This window comes from Aphanomyces invadans (assembly GCF_000520115.1).
Source record: "Aphanomyces invadans strain NJM9701 unplaced genomic scaffold supercont1.10, whole genome shotgun sequence".
Classification (NCBI taxonomy): Eukaryota; Oomycota; class Saprolegniomycetes; order Saprolegniales; family Verrucalvaceae; genus Aphanomyces; species Aphanomyces invadans.
The window spans coordinates 1,187,953-1,210,372 of NW_008580155.1; the positions used below are offsets into that span (position 1 = coordinate 1,187,953).

General features: G+C 54.9%; 9 protein-coding genes across 11 annotated transcripts; 2 read left to right on the forward strand and 7 right to left on the reverse strand.

The window, feature by feature from the left end:
• The first annotated feature begins 111 nt into the window (after positions 1–111).
• On the forward strand, positions 112–874 carry H310_06039 (hypothetical protein). The gene is made up of 3 exons (XM_008870940.1): positions 112–527; positions 581–679; positions 733–874. Exons 1-3 carry the CDS (start codon positions 135–137, stop codon positions 838–840), a joined length of 600 nt encoding a protein of 199 aa, XP_008869162.1. The 5' UTR covers positions 112–134; the 3' UTR covers positions 841–874.
• Positions 875–1,021: 147 nt separating this feature from the next.
• Positions 1,022–3,537, reverse strand: H310_06040 (hypothetical protein). Its single transcript, XM_008870941.1, has 6 exons — positions 3,389–3,537; positions 2,897–3,336; positions 2,634–2,842; positions 2,314–2,523; positions 1,952–2,191; positions 1,022–1,854 (listed from the first exon to the last, which is right to left on the reverse strand). Exons 1-6 carry the CDS (start codon positions 3,478–3,480, stop codon positions 1,447–1,449), a joined length of 1,599 nt encoding a protein of 532 aa, XP_008869163.1. The 5' UTR covers positions 3,481–3,537; the 3' UTR covers positions 1,022–1,446.
• A 330-nt stretch (positions 3,538–3,867) lies between these two features.
• Positions 3,868–5,706, reverse strand: H310_06041 (hypothetical protein). The gene is made up of 4 exons (XM_008870942.1): positions 4,937–5,706; positions 4,554–4,890; positions 4,268–4,504; positions 3,868–4,215 (listed from the first exon to the last, which is right to left on the reverse strand). The coding sequence occupies exons 1-4, from the start codon at positions 5,483–5,485 to the stop codon at positions 4,037–4,039; spliced, it is 1,302 nt and encodes a 433-aa protein (XP_008869164.1). The 5' UTR covers positions 5,486–5,706; the 3' UTR covers positions 3,868–4,036.
• A 102-nt stretch (positions 5,707–5,808) lies between these two features.
• Positions 5,809–10,597, reverse strand: H310_06042 (hypothetical protein). The gene has a single exon (XM_008870943.1). The coding sequence runs from the start codon at positions 10,579–10,581 to the stop codon at positions 6,280–6,282; it is 4,302 nt and encodes a 1,433-aa protein (XP_008869165.1). The 5' UTR covers positions 10,582–10,597; the 3' UTR covers positions 5,809–6,279.
• A 113-nt stretch (positions 10,598–10,710) lies between these two features.
• Positions 10,711–12,284, reverse strand: H310_06043 (hypothetical protein). The gene has a single exon (XM_008870944.1). It carries the CDS (start codon positions 12,223–12,225, stop codon positions 10,765–10,767), a length of 1,461 nt encoding a protein of 486 aa, XP_008869166.1. The 5' UTR covers positions 12,226–12,284; the 3' UTR covers positions 10,711–10,764.
• A 499-nt stretch (positions 12,285–12,783) lies between these two features.
• Positions 12,784–16,583, reverse strand: H310_06044 (hypothetical protein). Its single transcript, XM_008870945.1, has 12 exons — positions 16,380–16,583; positions 16,156–16,335; positions 15,717–16,052; positions 15,531–15,668; positions 15,392–15,474; positions 15,271–15,337; positions 14,856–15,221; positions 14,595–14,786; positions 14,357–14,533; positions 14,072–14,305; positions 13,165–13,959; positions 12,784–13,109 (listed from the first exon to the last, which is right to left on the reverse strand). The coding sequence occupies exons 1-12, from the start codon at positions 16,434–16,436 to the stop codon at positions 12,903–12,905; spliced, it is 2,832 nt and encodes a 943-aa protein (XP_008869167.1). The 5' UTR covers positions 16,437–16,583; the 3' UTR covers positions 12,784–12,902.
• A 252-nt stretch (positions 16,584–16,835) lies between these two features.
• On the forward strand, positions 16,836–18,292 carry H310_06045. 2 transcript variants are annotated; one of them, XM_008870947.1, is made up of 7 exons: positions 16,836–16,975; positions 17,028–17,119; positions 17,175–17,411; positions 17,460–17,554; positions 17,601–17,732; positions 17,825–17,919; positions 17,973–18,292. In XM_008870947.1, the coding sequence occupies exons 1-7, from the start codon at positions 16,865–16,867 to the stop codon at positions 18,210–18,212; spliced, it is 1,002 nt and encodes a 333-aa protein (XP_008869169.1). In that variant the 5' UTR covers positions 16,836–16,864; the 3' UTR covers positions 18,213–18,292. The 2 variants fall into 2 exon arrangements, with proteins under 2 accessions (XP_008869169.1, XP_008869168.1); XM_008870946.1 differs by having other exon boundaries at positions 16,857–16,975; positions 17,786–17,919.
• H310_06046 lies at positions 18,182–20,789 on the reverse strand. Of its 2 annotated transcripts, XM_008870948.1 has the most exons (5): positions 20,467–20,789; positions 20,320–20,414; positions 18,975–20,273; positions 18,587–18,921; positions 18,182–18,522 (listed from the first exon to the last, which is right to left on the reverse strand). In XM_008870948.1, exons 1-5 carry the CDS (start codon positions 20,747–20,749, stop codon positions 18,345–18,347), a joined length of 2,190 nt encoding a protein of 729 aa, XP_008869170.1. In that variant the 5' UTR covers positions 20,750–20,789; the 3' UTR covers positions 18,182–18,344. The 2 variants fall into 2 exon arrangements, with proteins under 2 accessions (XP_008869170.1, XP_008869171.1); XM_008870949.1 differs by lacking the exon at positions 18,182–18,522 and having other exon boundaries at positions 18,523–18,921.
• Positions 20,790–21,073: 284 nt separating this feature from the next.
• Positions 21,074–21,726, reverse strand: H310_06047 (hypothetical protein). The gene has a single exon (XM_008870950.1). The coding sequence runs from the start codon at positions 21,469–21,471 to the stop codon at positions 21,136–21,138; it is 336 nt and encodes a 111-aa protein (XP_008869172.1). The 5' UTR covers positions 21,472–21,726; the 3' UTR covers positions 21,074–21,135.
• Between the last annotated feature and the right edge of the window lie 694 nt (positions 21,727–22,420).

Below are 22,420 nucleotides of genomic sequence, written 5' to 3' on the forward strand. Positions count from 1 at the left end.
ATATGCCTTGTGAACAACCTGCTCGACGAGTTTGGCTAAGCAATGCGCGAGTGCCCGTACCTCGTCACCGTCGTCCTGTTTCTGCCGACGTCGACGAGAGTTCTAAAAATACTCGCACATCGAGCCGTCGACGCATGGTGCTCGGGACTGCCACGTGGACCGACTTCTTTCGCGCGAAGAATGTCCTTCCCATGTTCACCCTAACGAAAACGAAGCACTGCTCCGAGCAGCCGCAGCCGGAAACCCCTTGCGAAGATGGTCCCATCGACACGCGGGATGTTCACGGGGCTTCCATGTGTGGTGACAACGTAACAAGGGCAGAACAACATGTCGACGAGCTTTTCGAGGCAGCCAAGGAAGGAATGCTGTCGGAAGTGCGGCGGCTGTGCGAAAACGTGGAGGTGGACCCCGACTCGCGAGGGTACATGGGATGGACAGCTGCACATTGGGCGGCGCGAGAAGGCCACGTCCATATTTTGGAATACTTGCGGCACATCGGTGCCAACTTGGACAGCTTGGATCGAAAGGTCCGAATTTGTACTGGAGACGGGGCCGCACCAGGACCAACTGGATTGTGTAGGGGGATTGCTTGCTGCACAAGGCCGCAGCCAACGGACAGCACCACGTGTGTGTGTGGTTGCTCGACAACAACTTTAACGTTCGAGCCGTCAACAACAATGTAGGCATGGACGTGCGTTGGCGCAGTCGTGACATGGTGGTCGGTCGTTGTAGGGGATGACGCCGCTCGACTTGGTGCGGGAGAAGGCCAGTGCCTCTCGAGATGCACTCACGTTACAATGCGAAACCCTCCTCGTGAAAGAAGGCGAGTGCACGTTTTAACAAGACCGTTTAATCCACGTTCGTTCCTCGAGCATGGCCTTGAGTGTGGGGTCGTGGCACAGTAGCGAGTTGTGGAACCTCCACAGTCGGCTCTCGCACTCCTGTCGACGGACGAGACGAGCACACTGAGCGCCGCCCTCACATGCAGCCTTACATTGACATGGCTGCAGGTTGAGCTGTGATTGGTGTTGAACTGTTTTTGAACTGACGGCAGTGGCCAAGACACTGTGGCGATGCGATACAAGGATCGTGAGGAATCGCCATGACACGGTCCTCGTTCGATGTCACAACAGTGTTGGCCAGCACGGGCATTCGACGCAGATGGTTCGACTCAGTTCAATCGTTTCGTTGCCCCAAACACCCCACATACTTCGGCATGTTCACATGGCGTTCTCGTCAACTTCGCCGTTTCCGTCTGGGCAGAGTCTCACTATGGAGCATTTGGCGATGTCGACTTGTATCGCCGTCTCAATGGGGTCATCAAAGGAGGAAGACACTAAGAGGAATGGGGTCCCTGCTTCATTGCAACGTTTCCCTTCTCGTGGCGAGGACTATGGGCTTGTCCATGTCGTGAGCCTTGCAGTCCTGGCGGCGGGGTTTGTCTATCTACTGCTGCAGCGAGGGTTTCTCAATGTGCTTGAACCGGAGGTACGCATAGTCATCCCCGGATCGGTCGCGCACACACCGGTCCAAGCGGGGTACGTGCGTCGCCAGCACTTCGTCCAGGTAATTCTTCTCGGCCAGTGGAAACACCCCGAACGCTTCCAAGTTGGTTTGAGTCAGCGCCATTTCGAGGCCCGGGAGAATGCTGTTAAACGTTGCCATCGTTTCGTCGTGTGTGCGATCAGATTTGCACAGGAACGACGCGTACGTGGACGCAAACAAAGCGGGAAGCCACTTGAGCACGTCCGCTTGCATCTTGGCCAACGCGCGCTGGCCAGACTTCCACGACAGCAGGGACGTCGTCGTGGCAATTCCCGAAATCTTCATAAACTCGCTCCATCGGAACGTTCGCTACGCATTTGCCATCACACATGTGAGTACCACAATAGCGCAGCGTCGGTCCACCGAATGCGTCAACTCGATCTAGCGCGAGTAGTGAGAAACGAACCTTGGACTGGGCCACTTGTTTCGCCCAATCTTGCTTCCACGTCGGTACCTCCGACCCTGATGAAGATGGTGTCGCGGAAGTGGAAGTCGCAGGCAGCAACTTTGATTCCCCCCATGTTCGAAAGATGTACAACGCGCTGACGCCGACGCCGGCCGCAATGAGCCCCATCGTGATGCCGTGCCAGAGGTGCTTCACCCACACGTATTCTCGTTGGCACGCTTCAATAAGAGTCACATGCATCTACCACATCACCATGACGTTTCTTCCGCTCGAACGCGATGGAAATATAAGGATCCCTCCAACGGGTACCCGTTGCTCTGGAGAGAGAATATCCTGGACAAGCCACACAGGAAAATAATTACCTTGAGTCGGGCGCCAAGAGCCTTGAACGACGTGAGGAGGTTGTCGGTCGCGAGATCGGGGGCGCGCTGCACTTCTCGGAGAATTTCACCGCGGGTTCCATCGAATTCCGTATGCAGCAGCGAAGACAACATTGCCTCTTCCGAGCTGGACGACGTCGGCGCGAGCGCACCACGAACTGGCACGTACATAGTGTATATAAACGGCATGTCCTGACCACGACCACAATCATGAGAAGACTCAACAAGAGAAAGTTGAGAAATAGCATGTTGAGCATGCACATTTGATGGGCCAAAAATCAAATGAGTGCTAGGAAACGTACCTTGCGAGGTATAACCTTGCTGAGATTCCAGCACAGCGCGCCGTACGCCCTGGCAAAGTCGTGGACGGTCTTGAAGTCGTCAACCTTGTTGAGGATGAGGCGGACTTTCGAGTTCACGTGGTTCAGAGACGTCGTGAGCACATCCAGGGACTCGAAAGTTGTCCCTGGCTTGTCTGGGTCGAACATGACAAGGATGAGGTCCGCCCGCTCTGTAGATGGAAGCATCAACATGAGGACATGACGTGACCTAGGGAATGACGCACCTGCAAGCCATCGAACAACCTTCTTGAAATCGTAGCCGCGATCCATGTCGGTGCGATCGCGGGACTGTGTTGTGCTGCCGGGAGGGTCAATCATACCCGGAGAATCGATGATCATCATGCCAGTCGAGTCCAACAAAGCACAGTCCTCAAGGACCTTGAGCTCAACCTGGGACACAAAATCCGCGCCAAACAGTCCTTTAATGTCTTGGAACCCGAATTTGTTGTCGCGCGACAGTGCATGACCGTCGAGACGCTCCGCGCGTTTCCCGCCCATCAAAACGGTGAACATACAGTCAGTGGGGGCACGACCCGTCTTCTGGACTTCTTGGTTCAACATGTGGTTGATAAATGTACTCTTCCCTGACGAGTGGTTGCCCAAAACGAGGACCATCGGGACATGCACCTTGGAAAAGGACGCAAATTTGCTTTGCAGCCGCAGTCTAACACCCTGTTGTCATGTTCTCCATTATTCAGATCTGCCAGGACGCGTACGTCTCCATGCGATCCAGCATGGTTTCAATCTCGCGCTGGATCATTTTATTGAGCTCGCCAGACACCCTCATGTCTTCGCTCATCGTCGTCATCGCGCGGGCGGCGGCTGCAGGGGTCGTCACGGTCAAGAAATGCGCAATGGCGTTGGGGATAAAAATCGGTGAATGACGTACATTTTTAGAAAGAGTGTTTGTACCAGACGATTTTTCATTTTTCCGAAAATCATTTTGTGAATTCTTGACACTTATTTCCCAATTCCTCAAGAGGCCCCATGCGAGCGATGCGGCGCGATGTCATTGGAGTCGGAGCATGGGATTCAAGGTCAAACGAGTCTCACCGCGTCCGCGAGTCATGCAGGAAGGGGAAGCACCTTGGAGCGTTCGGCATGCGGAGTTTTTGTACGGGGAGCACACGTGCAACAAAAATGCCCAGATGCATGTCGTAAAATATGCAAGCTTTCCCACTCATGAAGGCCATGATGACAAACAAATTTGGGCTTACCATTCATGATAAGAGTGCATATTCAACGTCACTGATGTGTGGGGGGGGCTGGCAGGTCCAGAGCCATCGACTTTACATCAAACACTCGGCAGGGCGTCGACGAGTACGACGCAGTGGGGACCGTCGGTTTGGTTCGTTGATTCAATTTTACGATTCCCGTCGGACGCGGTGGAACTTGGCGATAAGCCGGTCTCGATTTTGGCGTAGTTTTCCGTGTTTGTCGTAGAATTGCTGGAGGGTCGCTGTCAAAAGCTCGGGGATGTCAGGGCTTGCGACAAAGGTGTAGTCAAACAGCACAACAAACGATCTACGCTCCGTACATCTCACTGCGACAAGCGCCATGGAGGTCAAGAAGGAGTAAGAAGAGCCACCACATACCCGCCACGACGTCCCCATACCCTTGCAGGGGCTTGGTCAATGCTTGGATTAACTCGGGGTTGCCTTGGTACTCACGGACGACGCTGTCCCTCGCCCGCTTGATCCCTCTGATGTGCAAGTCCCGATACGCGGCAATCAATGTGTTGGACGAGCATCGCTTGACACGCCCCGCTCGCGTCATGTAACTCAGGTACCATGCACCGTCCGCCCCCAGGGCCACTCTCTCAATGGGCTGACCTAGACGATCCAAGTTGAAACACAGTTGCTTTGTGTGAACCAGCCGAACCAGAAGCGCGACAGGCGTCAAGCTCTCGAGTCAGCGCATCGGGGACGTGAGATGTCACGTGGAATTGCGATAGAGCGTCGCCGTCCTCGTGTACTTCGTTGAGAACGACGACATACACATTCTCCTGGAGACACAGCTGAATGAGACGGCCAGCAGGCGGGACACTTTTGGGCCGGTGCGTGCTGCGATGGGGAAGCGAAACCCACGTGTCATCCACTGTTAGCACGGTCGTAGGTTCGACGCCTGCCAGAATGCGCTTGGTTTTGACAATGGAGCGGAGTGGAAGCGTCGACAATGCATGGCTAAAGCACACACACGCATTCGCTCGTTGGGTCGCCTTCTCCAATCACGCCATGAGTTGCATCGCCATGAACGCGACGCACCTCTGTCGACAAGAGATACGTTCGCGACACCGTCTCCAGTGCCAGTTTCTCCATTGACGCAGGGTCGAGACAAAGCCAGTGTGACGAGCCTTGCACACGCACAAATGTGCCTTCGCGGCAGGTCACCGTAGCCGATGTCGACAGACAAGAGTTGACCGGAATGGCGCCGGCTGCTTCTACCGGCGGGGCTGCATGCGATGGCCACACGCTCCATCGGACCGGCCCCTTGATGTAAAACACTTGGACTTCGTCCGTTGGCACAAACCGCGTCAAGTATGTTCCATACATGTCCGACTCGACGATGAATCGCCGAGTCGTGGCTTGCGATCCCATCTCCAGTTCCACCATAATTGACCTGTGGTCCCCTAGGACTCGAGTCTTTCCTACGACAATGGTGCCAGTGTTCAAGACGCAGTGGTCGTCGGGAACGTCATCGTGTCGCGGGGACTGACGCAGCGGGTTTCTCGACGGTAAAGACCAAGTAGCCCGATTCAGGCACGTCAGAAAGTTGTGGAGGTGCTGGAATTTGACTCCATTGCGCCATAGCATTCTTCAGAGCCCAGTTTGGGACAAGAGTCTTGTCGAGCAAACGTGTGTTCGTGGCGGGGCTCGTGTTGTGGGTGGTGAACCAGCGTGTGATACTTGCGCGATCGTATGAGTGTCCATCGCTTGCCACGACAGGGTCCTCCATCCATTCATGCGTGATGGGGCACAAGAACACTTCCATGGTCGAGCCGTCTACAATTCTTCCGAAGCGCGCGATGTTGTCGTTGGAGAAAACGGGCAACTGGGATGCACATGATTGGATGATAAAGTCTCGTTCTTGCAACTTGATTGGCGAAATAAATTTCGTCTTCCCTAATTTCGATCCCCAACAACACAACGAGCCGACGACCCGCCCGGCCAAGGCAGGCGAAGCACCCGCCTCGCAAATCGCCTTGGCCCCTCTCGCTCGTATCTCGTACGAAGACGGAACGACTTGGGCTCGTTTTTCGTGTGAAAGTCGGGGCATTCATATGACAGCACAACGGTGAAATAGAAAGTGCTACCAGTGAACGGAATTCTCGACAATGTTCAGAGCTCGATGCTGAGCCCTCCCATCAGCCCGGTTGAATGGCTTCGAAATCGCCGTAGTCGGATCTCCGACCCCTTTGAACAGCACACGACGAAGCAAGGCACGGACATCTCGAGCCGTGTACGTGGTTAGGGTGTGTATTCCAGCCGACTCCTTCGTGCAAGTCAAGAAGCTCGTCACGGTGGTACGCATGGAGACTTGTCGTCGAGTGCGTTGCATGCATGCGTTCCAAGTGTTGAAGAAGCGAGGGAATGTCATCACTGTCGAGTTACACTTTACCAGTGTACTGATGGGTTTCCTTGTACTGGGCATCGATCGACTTGAGCAGCACCTTGCCCGTACTGTCGAGGGTCCCGTAGAGCTGCTCCTTTTCGTACTTCGAGCAAATGTCAAAGAGGGCGTAAATGCCCGGGCGCAACGTAAGCTGGACGTCGAGTGGGAGGTCGTCGTGCTTGTGGCTCTGGAAAAACTCAAACAGCATGTACACCATGTGCTTGCGGAACGACGTAGCATGCGGCAGCATGTACCCGTATAGTCGAGTCAGGTTGGATGCCCACAAGTGCAGGAGCGTGTGGTGCGGGTGCTGAGGGGTCTTGCTAGCAGCGGCAAGTTGGAGCAGGGCTCGCAACAGGGTATTGCATCCCGCGACAAAGTGCGGCAAGTACTGCGGAAGCGTTGTGGGGTATTGACGCAAGAGCCGCAGCAGGAGCAAATACGACTCCTGCCACAGCTGTGGCACGAGACCTTCTCCTAACGATGCGGGCGATTGTTGCGACGACGTCGCGGAAATCAACGGCTGCAATGCCAGCAAAGCCACGTGGATGTCAGCCACGTGCCAGTCGAAGGCATCCCCTCCTTTCGTGAACGCCTGGGCGACCACTCGAACGGCGGCGACGTGGACATCTGTCACACTCGTGGCGGACGACGCATCGTTGCAAATGTGGACGAGCATGGCCAACGTGGTTTTTGCAGAGTCCGCCAGCACGCGGTGGGTCTTGGCGCTTCGTTCCATGCGCAACACGACCAGCATGGCCCGCAATGCAGCAAGAACGCGGGCGGGATCGGTCAAAACCGTGAGTTCAGTCCTGAGAGTGTACCAAACAAGGTGAAATTCGTCCGGTGTGGCGCTTTCCACGAGTTGTACGAAAGGCGCCACCACTGCTGATGGAGCGTCGTCCTTTTCAAACCGGATGAGCAACGTTGCCACGAGGCGGCCGACACTTGCCAAATCCAAGTTCAAGCTACGAATTTGGCTGCACACGACGTGAACGAGCCGCATCGACGGCGACGTGCCGTCCGGAATTTCTTGGTCCTTTACAATTCTTCGACATGCCATTGCAAGATATGGGCCGATGACCGGCAGCAACGTTGGATGCACGCGGCCGCCCTTGGAGCGATGGCAGTACTGCAGGGCTGCGGCGAGTACATGGGCATCGTCGGAGGTGCGTTGGTCGAATCGCGTGGCCAACACAGGCAGCAAGGTCTGAAAAAAACGATCGCCCAGTACATGGGTCGATGTTGCCCAGGACTCGAGGCACAAGGCGACTACGTCCATGTGGGTCGTGGTTGTATTATGCGCGCCGTTGAAATCATTCGTAGCCAACTCCACGACGGCGTCGTTGACAACGGCCATTTGGTTGGGATGGTACTGCACGAACACTCGAAAAAGTTCGTTCCACAGGTGAAAGTTGGCTTGGAACGTGAACGGACGCGACAGCAACTCGGTTGTCCAGAGTTCCAAGAGCGCCAGAGCAGTCGAGTGCAACGGCGAGGCCACGATCGCCAGCAACGACTGAAGCCATTCATGCAGCACATGCGTGATGGCTCGAAGGGAAGACTGAGTGGTTTTGTGAGATGCATCTGCTGCCAACGTGAGCAGCGATTCCATCTCGAGAATGCACCCAAACAGGTCGTTTGTCGATTTTTCGGTTGGAATCGGGACCGCCTTCATAAAATCGACGGTGGCCTTGAGCGGGGGCAAGGCGACCGGGTCGATGACCTTCGCCGATTTGGATTCCTTCAATTGTGCCTTGAGCGCAGTCCATGTGGGAACGGCGAGAGAAGTGGCGGTCATCTTTGTTTTGGTTTTTGTCGAGTTGATAAACGCCGCCCACGTCCGACGCGTTAATATCGCGGTGAACACGGTTGGGAGGACGCGGAGGAAGGGTCGAATTTCATAGAAACCAGCGTCCAAAAACAGGTTCGGCACGAGGACATGGTCGATGGCTGCGAGGGTAATCGCATTCACAAAGCTTTCACATGCAGATGCACTCGCCGCGTGGCCGAGCTCGTTCAGAAACGGTGTGATTGCAATGACGAGGTCCAGGCGAGCGGCTGCTTGATGTAGGGCAAAGGACGCGACCGGTTCTGCGTCCGTTGGTCGAAACGTCGACATGAGTTGCCGCACTCGCGTCGCGCACAATTTCAGGATCCCTCCCTCGTAGTCTCGAACGCTCGGCGACGACTTTTCGTCCATGGCAAACATGGATGGAATCGCGACTTCAAACACGCTGACGGTGGCCTCGTTCGGGTCGAATACTGCGGCCACGACAAACGACACGTCGACGCCTTTGTCTGTCAACGCCAAGAGCTCCCCCAACAAGCACAGAGCCTCTCGTTGCAGCACTGCACACTGATCGCGCTTCGACGGCGTGGACGACAAGGATGAGGATGCGAGTGCATGCGGCAGCAAGACCAAATCGAACGTTTGCTTTGCGCATTGGAGTAGCACCGGTTGAACGTGCAGTGATACCGGAACTTCTTGCATGTACAACGCAAACACGGTGCGCACGAGGCGGATCTGGCCATCGTTCACCGCGTCCTTGGCGTTCATGGACCGATACATGGCGTCGTGGAAGAATAGCCAGAGTGACTCGATTTGCCCGGCGGGCATGTTGGCAAACGCTGCGCGCATTTTTGCGTCCAGTTGCTTGCTGTGCGCAAACAAGTTGCTGAGTTGGTGCAGCGCTTTCGACGTGCCTCGAAACAACACTGCGAGAAACTCTTCCAGCAACCGCATGCCATCATACGACGCGACGAGGCTGGCCAAGCACGCGGCGGCGCTCGATACATCCCTGGCGATCGCACTCAAGTACGCAAACACACTGGACAAATGCGGCTGCAAAATCTTGGGCGAACATTGGACCATGTTAGACAGCAAGGCAGTGTCCGTCGCTGCAGACGCGCCAGCATTGAGGTGGTCCATCACCGACGCAACGGTTTGCTCGAGGTAGTAGTATTGGTGTTGGGCCGCATTGTCTTCCGCGACGCGATAAATGTCACTCATGTTCATGACATCCCAGAGACAGTGCCACAGTGCACTGCCATTTGCCTGATTTAGAGTGGACGCTGGCGACTGCGCCAAGAACGTGGTCGTCACAGCGCACGCGTCGAGCCAAAAAGCAAATGATGGAGTGATCGCATTGGGCTTTGCTGCACCGGCAGCTTTGCGCTTTTGCGCCCCTCTCTTTTCCGCGCCGATGCCAAGGGTGTTCGAAGCGGTCGACCGACGAATGTAAACGGTGTATTCGCGCACAAGCATTTGCAGAAACGGAGCGACATGGCTGGAGATGGCGCTGTCGGATAGGAGCTGGCTGATTTCGTCGAACAATCCATGTTGATACGATTGCAAAGGAGCCTTTGCGCCATGTCGTTGCCCATCACCCTTGGCCTTCTTCTTGAGAGGAGCGGCAGGGGCAGGCTCGTCTTCCGCGGTGGTGGACGTTGGGGGTGCGGGGTATGCAGTCCTGGCGACGACGAGGCCGCCGTACCCATGCAAGTGTTCTTGATCAAACAATGCGTCGGCGATGGACGCATCCAATTCTTGAAGCATGGAGGCACTGTACGGAAGGAGCGCCGCCATGGACGCGCGAAGGGTGACAAGCGTTGCGAGGGATTGCTTGCACGCTAGAAATACCTTCTTCTTGTTTGTTTGATTTGTCTGGAGCGCGTGGTGGGTCTTGAGAATAGCCAAGCCGAACATCGAGATCGTTTTGGATGGAGCGGTAGATGCCAAAGCCAGCAGCGACGTCAAACTCGAGTGAAAAAAGGTGGCGAAGACATCGGTCGGTGGCTTGAATGTCCCAAATCGAGGAACGAACGCTGTCGTGGAGGTTGCTTCAAATAGTCGGACAAACACGGACGCAATGCTGTCGACTAGCGCGTCGTCAAAAGAAGGTGCGTTCGACAGGCACGAAGCAGCATGTTCAGCGAGTACGCGGATCATGGCTTGCAGGAGCTGGGTGCACAATTGAAGCGACAACTGATATGACGTCGTCTGGAGCATGGCCTTGGAGAGAAACAAGAACGACTGAGCACTTGTCGACGACGACGATTCGTTCGTGGTGGCCAAGAACACGGCGTACTCGAGCAACGCTTGAAGCACTCGCGTGCGAGAAACATGCAGCGTAGCTTCGATCGCCGTCAGCGTGGCATCATTTGCCAAGACCTGCTGCGCCAATGCAATAGACGACGATTCATCAGCTTGCCTATCGACCTTGCTCTTCGACCTCCATTGCAAGAGGCTTGTGACAGCGGAGATGTCAACCTCCGGCGCTCGTCGGCGTGCCATCTTGGTTGACCTCGCCAATTCCACGCAACCAATAACGAGAAGCGCCAATCCTTGTCGTTCATTGGCTCTTCATTTCCCAATCAAGAGGCGTGTCGGGAATTGCCAAGATATGCAAAAAGAATGGAAAAATCCACATCAAATTGGTGTATTTTTCACCAAAATTTGCAACACTTTTTGGATTCTTTATCGGTACTTGTTCATGAAGTCGGCGTGGAACTTGGCGGTCTTCGCGATCACTTCGTCGATGGCTTCTTCAGGCGGCAAGATCGTCGATCGGAAGTGGAACGTACCATCTTCCTGGCCGAACCCAGAGCCGGGAACGACAACAATGCCCGTAGCGTTCAAAAGGGCAAACGCGTAGAATGCATCGGGGGCTTGGCCGACCTTCTTCGCTTCAGCGACGGCCTTGGCAGGGACCGTAATGCGAGGGAACGTGTACATCGCACCTTCCGTCGCATTGCAAGTCACGCCTTCCAACTCGTTGAAGGACGCAACCAATTTGAGCGCGCGGCGCTTCAACGAGTTCACGATTTCGTCGCGTTGGGAGACGTACAGGTCGTACGATGCGTCGCCGGGCTTGGGAGGGTTCGTCATGAGCGCGACCATGAGCTGTCCTTCAATGTTCGAGCACAAGTTGATCGACACGAGCTTGTACAGTTCTTCCATCACGTCGTGGTCAAAGTTGACAAGCTCCATGTAGCCTCCGCGGCGGCCGCACTCGCCGGTGAACCCCTTGGACGTCGAGTGGAAGCTCGCAAGTTCCACGTCGCTGTTCATGTCACGGAGAACCTTCTTGAACGAGACGAAGTGCTTGTCGGACGCGTATACGTTCTCTTGGTACACTTCATCTGCCATGAGCACGAGCTTTTCTTCCTTGCAAAACGTGATGATGTCACGCATGTTGTCTTCACTCAAGATTTGACCAGTCGGATTGCCGGGGTTGATCACGACCAAAGCGCGCGGGGTCTTGCCTTTGGCACGGGCTTCGCCAATCGTGCGCTTGAGCTCGGGGATGCTCATGCTCCAGCCAGTCGACTCGTCGAGATAGTAACCGCTCAAAGTGCCGCCGTTGATGGCAATCGCAGCAGAGTACAACGGGTATTGGGGAATGGGGACCAGGATCGAGTCATTTTCGTCGCGAATGCACGCCAACAAAATCGATTGCACAGCTTGGGAGGCACCATCGGTCAAGAAAATGGATTCAGGATCCGCTTTGTACCCATCGCGTTCATAGAGGAACTGGGCGACTTCTTCGCGAACAACATCAGCGCCTTTAGAATGACCATAGGCACCAGTGCCACCAGGAATGCGTTGAAGGTAGCGCTTGGCGCGGGCGATCGCGTCAGGTTTGAAAATGGACGGCGCGGACGGGTGGTCCACCAAGCCAGGCATGTTGACCAAGGCCAAGACTTCGCGGTGGAATTGAATCGGTTTCTGGCCAAGCGATTGGGGGTTCCCGATGTTGCACGAAATGATCTTGTCGAAAGGGAGTTTCTCCCCAGCGCTCAAGCGCTTCTGAAGTTCGATCGACTTGAGAACCAGCGGACCGCGGACAGCATACTCGGCTTCGACGACGCGAGGGTTGATGGTCTTCTTCGTCAAGGAGCTCATGGATCGGCGAACTGCGAGCTTGGTCGGCAACATTCAGGAAGTGAAGCTCGAGTTCTGGATGGGCGGTTCTGGGCCGACTGCAAATGTTGTTTCTTTTTGGACTTGGGTGCTCGACAAAATCCTCCCAAACTGTATAGTATCTCCGCCAATGAAATAACGCGCAGTTAACCTTTGCGGTGATTTGATTGGCTCCGAGCAAACGACGCCGACGGCAACCACTTGTCTCAGCCAATCAAACATGGTATAGAGGTATTGGAGCTTTTTGATTGGCCTCGCGCCATGCAGACATGATGCGAAGCTTGCACGAAAATTGGTATTTGCAGGAAAAAGGCGGTGACAATCCCTCTCCAGTATCCAGCGAGGGGGAACGACGTGGACGTTCCTGGAATCGACAAAAAAACTTGCGTCTGTGGCGATGGGTTCGACGAGTTAAGCTAAGTTGGGTGCCTGGCCGACAGCGTATCTGCTGCATATCACTCGACTGGGTTGCATGACGACTGTCCCTCAGCCCCAGAATGTCGCATTGAATTTGCGACACCGATACGTGCAAAACTGAAAAAATTAAATTTCACGGGTCCCGTGCTCGTAGTTGAAGAAACCCGACAAAGGCTCGCGGCGATGGCACCGAGTAAGACTGGCGATGGCGGTGATGAAAGATGCGTGAAAGGAGAAGGTGTTATGTTCAGCCCTAGTAACGACAGCTCAACTGGTCAGCGCTTGGCCAGTGGTGTGACCTTGACATTTGCCGTTGACACAGATGCAGATCCCGACGCCGTTCGACTGCCATTTGTCGAGTTCAACGCTGTGGATTTTGTTGTGGATGGACTCTGCACACGCTTCGCCGGTGGCGCTGCGGCGGGTCGCGTCGGCACGGGAATGTTAGGGATCTTAGTCAGAGTTGTCTCTTCCTTTTTGTCCTATCCGTGTCCACACGCATGTCAACCATGTTGTTCTGCTACCACGATGGTGTACCTTTGCAGGACGCCCCCCACAACTACTTCCAGGCGCCACCGCGGCCTTTGTCGGGTTGAGTCGGATCGCGGCCTTGGCATCCGCCAGCTGCTTGAGTGAGGTCGCGTTTGTCGTGGGGTTTGCACCCTTGCCCTCTCGAGCCGACAACGACCCACTTGCGCTTGGCATCTTCGCAGCTGCTGACGCATTCAGCTGAGAGAACCCTGGTGTGCATGTTGGCAAAGTTGACAGTGGCGCAGGTTGTTGCTTCATGGAAGACGGGGACGTTGTGGGGAGCTTGGTTGTGGGTTTTTCTGCCGCAGCTTTCGCCATGGCGGCATTGGTCGTGGAGCGGAGGTTGCCGCCACTACTGGCACTTGACGCGGTCCCTCGCGCAGACGTCATGTCCTTGGTTTGTTGGCGAAGTTTGTTGACAATGTCGATGGATTTCACACGTGCGCGACGGACGACTTGTCCATCTTTGCCCACAATCAACGTATACTCTAGCATTTCGCTCCACTTGGCCTCGGACGAGTACATTTCATGGTCGCCGTTCAAACTCGCTGCCTCCTCCATCGCTGCCTTCTGTTTGTCCATCGCCAGGTCCTGCAGTGCTTTATCCTCTTTGTCGTGAAACCACGCTTCTCGCACGTCGTGCACCGTGTAAAGCACGTCTCGATCGGGCTCGTGGGTTGCCTCCAACAAGCTTCGAATGCGCCCAATGACCTTATCGTCGCCCGTGTTTAGCACATTCAGCACGGGCTTCCACTTGGGCAAAAGTGCAAACGCTTTCAGCCGAACGTTCGGCACCGGGTCCTGGACAAAAGCATCATCCAGCGTTATTGATGCACGATAAAAAAAAAGGCTCGGGGGAGTCGGCAATCATGCTGCCTTCGTGGATGTTGCAACTTTGGGACTTGAGTCGTACCTCGAGTAAATCGATCGCTGGATCGAGGTAGTTGCACCGAAAGTAGTGGTGGCTGTAATAGTCGCACGCAAAGTTGCACGCGTCCAAATACAGAGTGCGCTGCCAAAAGTTCTTGCCGAGAGCATACTCTTTTCTCAATCGCAGGAGGACGTTGACACGGTTTGCAGTGATTTTGTTCTCACGATTCACAGCCACAAGGACTCGGGCCGCTTCGACTTGAACTGGTCGAGCTCCCTGCATCGCGCGCACTGGTCAGACTAAAGTGCTGCCATGCCAAACACGTACCGCATTCATCAGCTCAAAGAGCAATGGGCACACGCGTTCAAAGAGCTGTGTGGACGATACGAACGAGGGAAATTGCTGCAGCGACTCGACGACAGCCAGTTGCTCCCGCCACCGCCCCGGTGCGATGATCGTGTGATGGTGTAAAATCGCTTTCAAGACGGCGTCAATATACGAACTCTACAACCACGAGAACCCATTGAGCCCCGACGACGGATTTGAATTCCTGACTACTTTGTACCTTGGAGTCGTCGTCGACACCTGTGCAAATCGTCGGAACGAGGGAAGGAAGGCAAGCGATGAGGTGGCCTTGGACTGTTGGCGACTCGTCCTTGAAGACAGATAGAGACGTGGCCTTGAGGTAACGCTGGGCGCGCTGCGGACCGAGAAGAGTCGCGATTTCGTGTAGGCCGGACACTACACTTTGACGAACCTGTCAACAATCAAGTTAGCAATTGGCAAGCCAACGCAAGCATGCTTGACAGTTTGATGGCACACATACTGGCTCGGACGAATCTTGGAGGAACACTTGGAGGAGGTCATCGAGGTGGGGAGAGTACTGGGCTGGGCCAAACGCTTGGACAACAGCAGGAAAGTTTCGCGCGCATTCGAGTCGAACGCCGGGACAGTCGTTGCGACTCAGTGATGTGTAGCACGCTTGGAAGGTTGCAGTGTGATCGGTGGTAAAATCTCCGAGCGAGAACAGCTTGAAGACGAGGCGACCAAATTGCGTCGCAAGGGGCAAAATTAAATAGCACGGCGGGTGCTCCAAGATCTCAGACAGCACTGGGAGAATCACGTCGCGGCGGTCACGCGCAGGAAAGTAATCGTACAACGACAGCAATGTACGAAATGCCATAACTTTCACCTACGCAGCGCTTTGTAACACGCGCTATGGACCGCGTGGTCGGTCTTACTTGTTCCTCTTCGTCTTGAAGCAATTCCAGCAACTCGGGGAGCAACTCGGCACTGGCTTTGTGTTGCCTGAATAAATTGTCAGGTAAACATCGTGGACATCGAGTTGACAGGAAATCTTACCCGATTGCCCGAGCCAGAGCGTCCAGCTGCATGCACATACACCTTCGGACTTCAGCATCAGTGTCCTGACACAGCGCCATCATCTATGTTCCAGCGCAGTTGTAAGGGTTGCTGACGAGTAGTGATGCCGCTGGCGTACCTTTTGGAAGAAAAGCCCATCAATATCTTGTTCCGACAGGAGAGTGGATGCTGTGAGGACGCCAAGGATGAGACAGCAGATCAGCCGGGACCCCGCGCCTTGGGACACGTCGCCTTTTTCGATGCCGATACGAATGATCTACATTGCCATGATAACGTCACTCGTTTTGGTCTAAAGGAAACGCACTTGAGTCTTTTTCAGCGACCCCGACAGGCGTGGAATCATGGCAGCCACGCAATGACTCGCAACCTCCGCATGGTCTTTGAGCTGCAGTTCATGCACAAATTCGAGCACAAGTGGCAGCAATTGCTTGGTTACTTGGTCTTCCGTCAACAAGAAGACAGCAGTCACCTTCTCATCGTTGTATTGCCGCAACGACGCATCGAACTCTTCAAACAACGACGTCATCGGGTATGTGATGATTTTGCCATCAGCGGTGACGCTGGCCAAGTTCTGGATGCACGTGAACACTTCGTTGATAACTTCCACGTCATTGTCCGTCTCCCCCTTCTTCCAAGTATGCTATATTCGCGGCACCATCGCAGGACAACGTGAGCAACACGAGATAATCGTGCATGCCATCACAAGCATACGAACACCGTGCCATCAGCCAGCTGGAACATACCTTGATCGCTTCGAGAATCGTGGAGAGGTTTTCCTTCGAATTGGTGGCCGCGAGGATCTTGGGAATGGACACGAGCACGCTCAGCTTCTGCTGCTTGAGCCCTGTACGAAGTAGCATGTTCGCCCGCGGTACCTCGGGCATGTCTTCTTCCACTTCGAGTTTTTCCAAGTCGGAAGCACTCTGTCCATCATAAAATGGGTCGTTGTCGTACGATGACGACGTACCATTTCGCCGTCAAAGCATCCCTCCGCTTCCTTCTCGCTGAAAAAGAAGTCGTCCATGGAGCTCGTGAACGCTGGGTGGTGTAGCTCTCAATCGGTGGCAGCTTGGTGACGATTTCGGTGGCGTGTTGTCTTCTACTCCTGCATCGACAAACACACCAGCTCCCTTGCAGAAAAGTCGTCGGCGCAGCTCGGTTCGTACCAAAAATACACGCGAAACGTAACTCGTTGCATGGGATAACCGATAGGATTCAAGCGATCCTGTCTGTCCCTCCAGGGGCCACCATGAAATTCTGCGTATCAAGAGGAGATAACCCGCGGGGAGGGCGTCTTCTGCATGGCATCGTCGACTTGAGCTATCATGTCTGGGACTCAGATCGCCTGAATTTGCAATAGCGCGCAAACTTGAGAATCCGGATATTCTGGCGTTATCCGGGATGCCTTGTTGAAACGTTTGCTGCCGACTCTTCAACTTGGGCGGCAGCACCATGGCGGACGGGGAGGTGTATTCGTTCGTGGCGGAATGGTTCGATCCGCAGGCCGAAGTAGCAAGGTCCTTCCTTCTCACGTACTATGCCAACGACGGGTCCCTTGAAATGGTATCCACCTGCCTGCCAAGCACGGCTCCGTGATCTTGACAACATGAGCCAGGTAGACAAGAAGTCACTCAAGCCGTTCCTGAAGAGAATCAAGTTTCCCGGCTTAAAAGTTGTCGATCTGTTTGTTGGTGCTTGCGTGTCTGTGTACGATGCACACCGATTCAACTCTCCGTCCTTGGTCACGTGTGTGATGTTGCAGGTATTCCCGTCAAATCAACCTCGTCGACTGTGCCAACGAGTACACACGAACCCTCCTCGCGTCACGCGGCGCGAACACGCTCTTCCTCATCAATCCCGCGGGATATCGGTCCATTGGATGCATCATATCGGCACTTGAAGCATGCCATCTCTCCCTCGTGAAATTGCGCATGATTCATATCAAACCGAACGACTTGGCTATCGTCTGCAAACATGTCGACGGGATGGATCCATCACCGTGCGTTGCACCTATAAGTTCGTCCTTTCTTATGGTCCGCTTGGATAGGGAGAGCTCACAAGAATGGACCCGCGACTTTTCTGTCGCGATCGAGGTGTCCGTCGGCGGCCCAGCCGCTGTCTCCGACGCCCTTCGACAGCTTGGTATAATGGAAGATCCTGTTGTGGTGTTACTGAATTTGGCATGCAGGGTCTGCTCGAGCCTTCATTGTAACAGGCCGTGCATCTCCGTACTTCTTTGATGCAAATGCATTTCCCACGACTGCCGCGATGGACGACTGCTCGACGCTCTGCCTCATTCGACCTCGAGTGGTCAAGGCCGGTACTTTAGCTTCCAAATGTTCTCTCTCTCCAAGCCTTCGCGCTCATTCGTAGGTCAATGTGGCGCTGTCGTCGATAAAATACTGACGGCAGGTTTTGAGATCTCGGCGCTTAAGCTCGTGCATGTTCCCGTCGCAGCCATCGACGCATTTCTCGCAATCTACAAGCCCGTGACGCGTCAATATCACGTACGACCTAGAACGCTCCTTTGCCCGCGTCGTCGGCAGAACGACCTTTCTAGGAACTGGTCAAGTACATGTCGAGTGGGCCGTTGGTGGCCGTCGAAGTCCGCGGCAACGACGTGGTGAATCGTTTTCAAGAATTTTGTGGGCCGTTTGACGTACAAGTCGCGAGGGAATTGGCCCCCACGACCCTTCGCGCCGTGTTTGGGCACACCAACATGCAGAATGCCGTGCACTGCACGGATTGTCCCGAAGACGGCGGGCTCGAGACTCAGTTCTTCTTTCGAGTGCTTGCGTAATGAGCCCAAATGCGACCCCAGTTACTGAACATACTCGTCAAATCAGCGTACAAAATCTCAATCCCATCGTTCTGGCGACGTCACCGCCCCCGTGTGGGGGTCTTGCCGTGACAGACAACTCATCCAAGCACTCTAACCACAGCCCGAATCGGTTGCAGTGTACTCGATTTCGACGACTTTGCCTTCCTTCGTACGCCGAAAGCGCGTCTCGATCGGGTCAAATCCTGCTTCCGGGGCGTTGTACACGGCCCACGCCGGCGTCGGCGCGATGTAATCCATCGTCGTGAACGGCGTGCCGTCCTTGTAGTACCTACACAACCATCATGAGAGATCCATGTCGCATTCACCGACGGCGAAGCAGTGTGGTTACGTACGCTTGGATGAGCGAGTGGAACTTGTCGTAGTCAATCCATGTGTGCCACTGACCATCGATCTTGAAGGCCGTTTTGGCGATCAGGACGCAGTTCGAGTGGGCGTGTTCGGTTGCGAGCGCATACCCGCAGCCGAGTTTGGCGCACAGGAGTTCGCAAAAGTCGCGCACTTCTTGGTGGTACGGCACGTTTTGCATGGTCAAGTCGGACGCGTCGCTCTTGCCGCAGTACGTGACAGCTTTGATTTCGATCAAATCTGGCTCGCCCATGTGGATGAGTTCGACGTAGTTGTCGATCTCTTTCATGTTGTGCTCCTTGACCAACGTCATGCGATACACCTACAGACACGTCTCCCGTGACATCGCTCCCAGCCATCGCATGCATGGTATACCGTGCGCTGGCCCTTGGCTTTGAGCTGGGTCAGGCAGCTAAGGAATCGCTCCCAGAAATCTTTAAACAACGGGCGATCGATCGCCTTGAGCGAGTCCTTGGTGGCGGCGTCGACACTCACATAAAGTTGCGTGATGGGTTCGAGCGCGGCAATTTTCTCGGGGAACTGCGCATTCGTGACCAAGAACGAACTGATTTGACGGGCATGCAGCTCGCGGCAAAACTCATTGATGTGCGGGTACATAATCGGTTCGCCGACCAAACTGAGTGCGCAGTGCCGGACCGTAAACGCTTCCTCCCACCGGCTCTGGATTAAACCAGGTAGCCCCTTGACTTCCTTAATCATCGTTTGATGGCGAGAGATTGCGCCTTCCACGAGCTCCTTCGCGTCGTCCGTCTTCCACCGCCACTCGCGGCCAACTGGATTTTTGTGGTGACGCCAGCAGAACACGCACTTGTTTGCACACGCGAGAGATGGCGTTGTCTCCATGCACTGGTAGCTCGTGATCCCGTAGAACGTGTGCTTGTAACATCCACCGCGCCCTCGCAGCTGATGCTTGGTCCAGCGGCATAGTTTGACCGCACTGTGGGTCCCGATGATCTTGTACCCTTCCTTTGTCAAGGCTTTGCGCTGTAACGGCGTGACCATTTCTCGCGACAACGCGGCTGCTTCCGACTCCTTCATCACGACGCCAATGTCTTCAACGTCGACGACCCCGTTGCCCTTGGTGCGTCGTGAAGGACCGTCCTCGTCGCTATCGTCGCCCTGGTCCAACTCGAGCACAATCTCGTTCATTTGATCTTCCGCAGTCCACATGGCTTCTTCGTTGTCTTCGCCGTTCGCCGCTGCTTTCTCCTTGCGCTTTTGACGGCGGAATTCGTTCTGCGACTTCCACCCCGCCACCTTGCTGTTGCGTGCATCCGCGTCGGCCGTCGCAGGCTTTTGCAAAATGACGTACTGCTCGCACAAAGACGCAATCAAGTGGTCGCTCCATGTGTCAAACTGCGCGGTCTGGTCGTGGTTGTCGTCGCCGACACCGCGAGGGCACAGGCGCGAGGCACCGAGAGTGCTGAAGTGCTTGCTCAATGCCTTGGATGCCTTGCCAAAGTTTTCGTCGTATTCCGAATTACCCAGTCCGTACACAGCCACATGGACGTGCTTGAGCCATGTCTTGGACACACGAAAGTCCTGCGCCATGTCCTGCACCCAATTGCAAAATACCATCGCCGATTCGGGTGGAACACCGCCCGTCCACGTTGACAAGATCGCGATCAGCACCTGCTCATGTTCCAAGTTGTCCTAGGGAAGTTGTGTTAGCGCCGTCGGTTCGCTTGAACTTGCGTACTTGGTCGTAATCCTTCATGTCCACGACGGACGGCTCGAACGCATACCCGGCTACATTGAGTGCAAACAGCTTTTTTTGCAATGCCACGGCATATCCTGGATGTCGACCGAGCGTGAATTCGCATGGACGAGAAGCAGGACACATTACCTTTGGCCGTGCCCGTGTGCGTCCCGTACAAGATGCGCACTGCAACAGGTTTGTTGCTCTCTTCAGCGTCGTCGCCGTTGTGGCCACTGCTGTTATTCTGACAGCATCCTGTGGACGTCTCAGTCGTGTTGTTGGTGCAGCACCCAGTCGACGCTTTGCGAGATTGAGCTTTGGATGAGGCATTCTCGTGCCGACGTTGCTTCCACAGCACATAGGCAATGGAGGCCGACACGACGGCTAGCGTCGCCGCCGCCGCCAGCGTCGATGGCTTGACCACGAGCATCTTGGATGATCCGCTGAAGTTGAACCTTTTCCGTCGTCACCAGTCAAAAATCCCGTTGCGAGTTCATTTGGACCAATCCAAACGCTTCTGTAGCAGATCGTCTAAAGTGCGAATTGACTAACCTCTATGTTTTGTATGTGTCTCGCAAGGTACGATATGTCTATATAGAGGTCATTATGCCACGTTATAATATGTAGAGTGTTGGTGGAAGCGATGCATTTTATAACGTCATCGAATCGTACAGGGGACCTGTGAAATACTATACCGCCACCTCACTTCGGTGCGAGTGGTGGAGAGGTCGTTTACTTTTGAACGGACTTGCAACTCTGTGACATCATGGCACCTGGAGGAACTTCGTTGTGGCGCTCGGCGGGCCTGTCCTACCTTCAATACGTGAACAAGGCCGCCATGGTCGTGCGTGCCGCCACCAAGGAACCTTTGAAGAGCAAAATCGCGTCTCGCAGTGATGTCGACTTTGCCGCGTGGAAGTGGGCCAACGGAGAACGCGGCACGCGCGTCGACATTGACTCGATCAAGAAGGCCCATGAAGCGTTCAAAGTTGCTGCGTAAATCTCGACATCGAACCCACCCAACGAATGAACGCCCTTCGCCGCGTGATTGAGCAAGAGAGGGCAAGGTAGAACGACAGCTGAACGTATTTCATATAACCGAGTTTGACGCGGTCTCCTTCCCACACACAGCCGAGTCGACGACTCGTCCATGTCCACAGGAACCTTGTAGACTTCCCTCGAGGACCCGACGGCAGGTTACCAGGTGCAGAGACGCTCCGTCCTCTTCCTATTGCTTCCCTGGACACTGACTTGCCTCATTCGTTGTCCGACATATTCGTCACTCATAACATTTGAAATGGGCCTTACGCAAAGGAGCTGCGTGCTTCTCGTAGGTGCCTTCTACGTGCAGCTCACTTGGGGCATTGTAGCTACTCCACGCGATGTCAACAATAGAATTTCTCATGGGCAGAGCAATTCAATTGAGCTGGATCGCTCTGGTGGGAGTGAGGCGACCAGAGTGTCTTTCATGGCATCGTGTCCTGATCTCCATCGCTTGCCAGGTGGTTGATGGGGGCTTCATGCTTTGCATGAGTCTGTGACAAGTCGCATTCTCGTGGGTGGAGTAGCAGCCTCGCGTGAAGCATTGGGCAGCCTCTCATGCATGGCTCACACGCCCTGCCATGATGTACAGCGAGATCGATTGGGGTCGTCTACATGGGTCCGCGATGCTGCTGGGCACATCTTCGCGACATCAGACCTTTGAATGGGCAATACCAACCCTGCACGCCTCGACACGGTTTCCTGGTGGCGCTGGGCCTGAGGGTGATCATAGCTTATTGGGTCGTGACCTGGCAACGCACGCGTGGGATGTCCTCGATGAAGCCCACTCTCACACAGCTTCATGTATCTTCAACCCACGTTCTCCTGGGACTCAACGCATCATCATCAGGATCGGGGAGTCCAATTGAGTCGGGACCGTGTGTCGCCACACAACGGCAACGACCGTAGGCGTAGGCAAGATGCGCCATTGGCATCATGGAGTCGTGGATCGACCTGACGCCATGCATCGAAAAGCGTGGCATGCGGCGGCATGCTCGGTGCGAGGGGTAACCATGCCGCACGACGCAGTTACCAGGTGCGGCGGAGGTACCCCTAGGCA